This window comes from Odontomachus brunneus, unplaced genomic scaffold (assembly GCF_010583005.1).
Source record: "Odontomachus brunneus isolate Ranch 3 - 2012 unplaced genomic scaffold, Obru_v1 Obru_scaffold_117, whole genome shotgun sequence".
Classification (NCBI taxonomy): Eukaryota; Metazoa; Arthropoda; class Insecta; order Hymenoptera; family Formicidae; genus Odontomachus; species Odontomachus brunneus.
The window spans coordinates 322,804-329,367 of record NW_022639567.1 but is presented as its reverse complement, the minus strand read 5'-3'; the positions used below and the strand labels follow the sequence as shown (position 1 = coordinate 329,367).

Genomic DNA, 6,564 nt, shown 5'->3' with positions numbered 1-6,564 from the left:
TATATATATATATATATATATATATATATATATATATATATATATATATCGATTATTAAGATTTATATTGATATCTCGATTATTATTAAGATTTTCGCAGAATGATGTTGTTTTATTCATCTCAATCCGTTATATGTCTTCACAAGAGATTGTGAAATCGAGCTGGAACATTCTATATACACATTATTAAGTTGATAGGTAATTTACTGGGTAATGCTTCGCGATGGATGCACGATAATGGTGATGCTCCGCTGAACATTCCAAAGCAACCTTTGCTAATCATCAAAAATTAAATTCCAACTTCACATCCGAACGAATCAGGACATTCCGTTACGACGTTCGATACCGCAACGATGTCAAACTTTGTGGACGCGACTTTGTTTTGTCATTCGGCAAGTACGTGTGTATCAAAGAAAATAGCTCGAAAGGTTAATCAATTCATGTTCGACCTACATGCTCAGTCCTTAATGCGAGAAGAATCGATTCGAAAATTCGTGGCCGCCTTTTATATCGACGTTATCGTCGGTACGAGACTTAAAATACGGTAACCGCAAAACCGAAATGCCGCATATTACAAAAGTTTCCAGCCTGGCGAATCGAAGTCCGCGAAGGCCTTATCGATCCAAGCTCGCGCGTATTACATTCATCGTTAATCCACAGCGCGCGTCATAATATCGACCATTATCAGCGGCTGCAATGTCAAAAAAAGACAGAAAAAAACAATTATCTACGTAATTGATCAACGAAGTCATATCGTTAGTCGTAATCGCGAGGGAGGGAGAATCCGAAGGAAGCTAAACGCAGTTTCTATCGACCTTCCTGCCTACACGGTAATTACGAAAGAAAAAAAAAGGATAGAGAAAGATAGACAGAAAGAGAGGAAAGAAGCACTTATCGAGAGCACCCTTCGACGAGCAGCAAGTTCACCGTCACCTGTTGAGGAGCCCTCGCTATACAGCGTTTTCGCCATGGCGATCGCCAAACAAATTTAAACGAGCTCGGCCACGCGCTGACGAATAAACACACAGGTGCGCCGTTCCGGAGGGCTCCTCGCAAGAGCGGAAACAAACGAGCGTACGAACGACGCGGGATCAACCACCTCGACGCGCGCTCAACTAACCCGCCAGCCTCGATCGCGAGGGCGAAGCGAACGACACTGACTCTTCCTCAACTCACTTTGCCGGCGCCGGAGTCGCCCACGAGCACGATTTTCAGCCGTTTCTCGGCCGAGTCCTCGACGTCCGACATGAGGAACGCGGCCGTTGGGAGTCATGCGAGTGGGAGCACGGCCCGACGACGACGAGCGACCAGGAGAGTCCTCGACCGACTATAGCGCGGCACATAACGCGGCGGCTCGCGTGTAGCCGCACGCTGAGGTCCGAATCGACCGACGTTGGCCAGTGCGGCGTCGTAGTCTACTACTCGCGGGCATGAATAAATTAACGAATAATCGATAACTCTCTCTCTCTCTCTCTCTCTCTCTCTCTCTCTCTCTCTCTCTCCCCCGCAAACCACCACCGCCGTCGTCGCCGTCAGTGTCAGCGTGCACGCCTCCGGCAAGTGTCAGTCTTCCATGCGGACCGTACTCCGCCGAGGTCGGCAACGACGGCGTGTTCCGTGACGACGATGACGGCGAGGACGACGCGCCTGCGTCTGGCGCACGGTTTCGTTCGGGGAAAAAAGGAGAAAGAGAGAAGCGGTCTCGTGCGCTCCTCTTATGGCTGCTTTTTTTCTCGGGGAAAGTTTCGGAAGCTCGTCGCTCCGCGAGCGCTGAGGACGACGTTCTCCGCATTTGCTCGCGATCTTAAATTAGAGATTCTTCTTTATTATTGTACAATGCGAGAGTTCGCTGTTGTTTTCTCCTCGTCATGCCGTCGGGGATTTTCTTTTCCATTAATACTGTCGTAGAGAAAACGCGCGGGATGTCTTCCATCTTCTGTCGATGTGCCTTTCAGTTGAAGATCAGGTCCTTGTAATTTTGCAGGAGATAATAATTCGACACTCTGCAGCATGTGATCGTCCTGACGACCGTCAGTCTGTCGGCGCGCTCAAAGTTCGCTTTGACGATCTCATAGTATCTTCCGTCGCTGAAAGCAAAGAGGTATCTTATCCGTGCAACGCTTTTGGTTTATTCGTTCACTTTGATCTCACCTTAAACTCAAGCATCGCAGCTTGATGCATTTAACGCGCAGGATATCTATGGCTTTCTGACTTTTGTCCGAAAATCGCAAGTTCTCCGGGTCCCATCGTAACTCTAAACGCTCTAGATCGGGGCAGTTATTGGCGATGCCGTCCATTAACTGGTCCACATGAATGTTGACGCCCAGCCTCTCTTGTGTGCCCATTACAAGTATTCTGTACATATTATCAGAATCTTTAGATGTTCTCACAAAGCAACACTAGTTAGTCACCCGGAAAAAAAGTTCATATATAGATTTTGTCCATATATGGTCATATATGATTATATATAATTATATATGTCCACATTGAAAAGAATGCTATTGTGAAAATATAATTGAAATAAATACTTATGTTTATAATAGCCCATGATGACGTTTAATTGAATCAAATTATGTTTTCCTTTTTTCATTCAACAATATTTATTTCATGTGTGGTATTTATTTCATCAATAGTTATTTAAATATTTATTTCATATATATGATTAAATATAGTTATATGTAAGATCACATATATGGACAAAAAAAAGTTTACATATAATTATAAATAATTATATATATTTTTTAATATATATTTTTATATTATGTATGTGATTATATAATTATACGTAATTATATATAATGACATATATATTCATCACATTATATAATATATGATTATATAATTATATACATACACACACACACACATATATATATATATATATATATATATATATATATATATATATATATATATATAATCACATTTTATATGATTATATATGAACGTTTTTCCCGGACACATAGAGTTAATTATCCTGCTTTAAAAATACGATAAGGATTGATAAGGAATATATAGGGTGAGTTATCTAACATTAGATTCTAAAATATCTCTGTTACTTTTAAAAGAAAATGCATAAGGAATAAATTGTTGAGGTTGGAAAAGGTTGATCAAAATATTTATATCCTTTCCAACCTTTCCTTTTATTTTTTTTTTTACACTTTTTCTTCTAATATAGGAAAACAATAGATATATTTTTGAATTTTACGTTAAGAATGACACACTCACTCTGTATACAAATTTTATTGAAATACTATATAACTTTATTTAAACTTTATTTAATCATTTTTATCGAAAATTGCAATTTCTCATACTTTAGCTCATATAAAAAAGTTATAAATTTTTTTTGTTTTACATCGCGTAACTTTTAATGATTAAATGATTAAATAATTAATGAAAAATATATTATACTAAACTAAATAAACTAAACTATTATACTAAATTAAATATTTATCCGTGTACACACGCCTTTTTACGTAATTTTATCACATTTTTCATCAAAAAAGAATTCAGTTACGTAGACTTTTCTTATGTAATTCTATCATTTTTTTTAAGTAAGGCCGAGTTATTATATGTGGAGTCATTAAAGCGAGAGTAAGTTATATCTATATTTATGAAAAATAAATTTTCATAAATTCGTCACAATGAAGAATTCAATATAGAACACATTATTGTCCTTTTTAATTAGTATAGCACTTAATTGATATATATTGCAATTATCTGTTATAACGGATTTAGAACACGCTCAGTACCGTTTGCGTGCTTCTAAATTAGTCACGCGAAAACTTACTTCGCGTTGGTGAGAATTGGCAGTACACTTTGCCAAAGTTGGTCCGTGATGTGCGGCATGCCTGACAACGCGAGACAGTATAGTTGATGACCATATCTCGACAGAAATTTGTGCAACGCATCGTCACTCAGGTTATCCGATCTGTCCAGGTCCAACGCTATCAGGTTACGCGGATTTCCGACTTCGGTCCAAGCCTTCATCACGCTGTCGTTGAAACCGTTCAGTTGACCGGCACTGAGAAAACGAAGCCCGGGGATCCTAGTCAGCATGTCGATCAGACACTCTGTCGACAGATCAGTAGCGGTAACGTCCAGTTCTTGAATGCTGGATTTTTCCCACTCGACTTGCATTACGTACTCGCTCTGCAAATCTAAAATGTCGTAAAGAGTTGATCGAGATAAATTCGTCAGCGTTGCATTGAGAAGAGAAATATCTAGAAAATATTTGTGATATTTACTCGGTAGTTATTAATAATATATTCACTTATATTAATGTATGTATTTCTATACTGAGAAAAAATTTTGTCAAATAAGAAAGTATACATTTTCTTAAAATCACGGCTTTTCATGAGAGCAGTTTTTATTCTACTTAAATAAAAGAATTTAGATTTAAGTAAATATGTTATTAATATCCATCAAAATAAATATTTTTCGATTTTTAGATATTTTTTTCAGTGTACGACAATGTTCATGATGAGGCCGACAAAAATATACAAAAAGATTTTCGATATAATTAATTTCTTAAATGCTGTGGACGTTTTACGAATTTCTTCGGACGTTTTACGAATTATATTTTTAATATACTGAGAAAGAATATTTAAAAATTTATTTGCGAGATATAAAGTTTGTTCACAGAAATATACTTTATTTCACAGAAATAAGCTGTATATCCGATAAATAAATTTTGAAGTATTTTTTTCTTAGTTCATGAACAATTATCATTACCTGCAATACACTTACATCCAAGTTCTTTTACGTATATTTTAACAACGGTAATGAATCAAATTTCATTAGTTCTGATTCATAGCTTTCAATTTTTCAAGAAGTTACTCTTTTTTTCATCAATTGCCCAAGTATTTCATCCTCAGCAATCGCTTAGCTTTGAAATGCCTCGCATTCAAATAATTAATCTTTATCTAAGCAAACTATATTTATAACGCAAAATCGAGCAAAGTTGTAAAAGAGAAAATTTTTAAAGTACATTAATTTATACAATCTTTTATATTCTTCGTGAAAATAATGTTAAAGCGAATAAAGTCATTAAATCTTTAAATATAACAAAACTCTCTCTCTCTCTCTTTCTGAATTTCTTTTCTTTTAATATACAAGAGAACTTCGGGATTCAAAGGGTTTTATTTGCCCGGGTAAGGGTTGTAGCTTCACGATGAGAAGAAGCGGCCAATTAAGACGATATTAAGAGCAAACTCTCGGAGATTTTTATGTCAACAATGGAAACAAAATGAAAACGACATCATTAATCTAACATCTCATTAATATAACATCTCACTTGTTCCTTGCATAAGCAGGCAGTTCAACCTTCTACTTCGTTGAAAGAGCGTTTTCATGGTCGAGCCGGTAACTTTAGCGCAGAAATTCACGGCTAAGCACTCCAGTTGGATACAATTGGAGGAGAAAGCGTCGATATGCGAGTCGTCCACGAAGTTGATCCCGTACAGATTGATCACCCTCAAGTTCGGCGTCGCCGACTTCAATTTGTGCACATTTATCACCTCGTAGATCTCCTCCTCCTCTTCCTCGACCTTCTCGTAGGTTCCTGGAAGAAATGATAGGCTTCGCGTGACAAATTACGAGGATAACACGTGTCACAAGATTTAAAGTCCCCATCACTAACCGATTAGATGAAGGATCTCGAGGCCGTTAATGAAGTTGTAAATCTTCCTCATGAAACCCTCCATGAAGATTACTTCGGACAAGCAAATGCACATATACTTTAGCTTCGTGGGGAACGCTTGCATCTCCGAGAAGTCGTGCAGCTGCATGGCAGTGGAAAAATCCAACAGCATATGTGTCAGATTCGGACACTTGTTTGCTAGCTCATGGAGGACTGTGTGTGTGATCAGTTCGATTGGCAACTCGATGTATCGCAGCGATGGCCCGAAGCGTGTGCTGCGCAAATGTCAAATCGTCATTGCCTCGCGACTTTGCATTCCAAATGTAAATTGACAGACGAAAAAAGAGAACCAATGAATTTTTTTCATTAAAATTAACATCATACTAAAAAAAGTGATTGGTACGTGTAACTATCTTATCTTATAGTGAAAGAATTGTTGTAAAAAAACTATATCTGTAGTATAAGTATTAAAATAATAAAATATCTTTATTTTTCACATGTTAAACTTCAAATGAGATTACATATATATTATATACTGTTGAATAAAAATAAGTTACTTACAAGAATATATTCTATATGATTTTCAACGAAGAAACACTTGACTTTATTAAATACAAGATAAATAACACAGGTTTATAAGGTTTTTATCACAAAAGAAGTAAGAAGTTTACCCGAAGGAATTCGGTGCGCTGAATTCAAATCTAGCCTCAGAATGACGCCATCGCGTCAGAATTTTGAGATATTCTAACCTAAAAGTGCAAAAATGACTGTTTTAGGGCATTATTGGAGTTTCCTCCTGGTTGCATAGAATTTTACCGACAAAAACTAAACAAAGTATCGTAAAGTACGAGTCTTGCCGTTTAATTTCCATTTTGGAACGTCTAAATAGAATTTTTTTTCACCGAGATACAGCAGATTTAAGT

At 37.0% G+C, this 6,564-nt stretch overlaps 2 protein-coding genes across 5 annotated transcripts in view; both read right to left on the bottom strand.

Annotated features, from left to right (window-relative positions):
- The window catches only part of LOC116849477 (ras-related protein Rab-28-like), a 9,953-nt gene extending 8,629 nt beyond the window's left edge, over positions 1-1,324 (bottom strand). The window contains exon 1 of the mRNA XM_032826655.1: positions 1,177-1,324. Within this exon, the coding sequence (XP_032682546.1) occupies positions 1,177-1,248 (72 nt within the window). The 5' untranslated portion in view covers positions 1,249-1,324. The remainder of the gene's footprint in view (positions 1-1,176) is intronic.
- A 480-nt stretch (positions 1,325-1,804) lies between these two features.
- The window catches only part of LOC116849474 (F-box/LRR-repeat protein fbxl-1), a 26,066-nt gene continuing 21,306 nt past the window's right edge, over positions 1,805-6,564 (bottom strand). For all 4 annotated transcript variants that reach the window (XM_032826646.1, XM_032826648.1, XM_032826649.1 and 1 more), the window contains 5 exons: positions 5,642-5,916; positions 5,297-5,563; positions 3,791-4,160; positions 2,152-2,355; positions 1,805-2,087 (listed from right to left, as the gene is read on the bottom strand). In XM_032826646.1, coding sequence (XP_032682537.1) covers positions 1,952-2,087; positions 2,152-2,355; positions 3,791-4,160; positions 5,297-5,563; positions 5,642-5,916 — 1,252 coding nt within the window. In that variant the 3' untranslated portion in view covers positions 1,805-1,951. The remainder of the gene's footprint in view (positions 2,088-2,151; positions 2,356-3,790; positions 4,161-5,296; positions 5,564-5,641; positions 5,917-6,564) is intronic.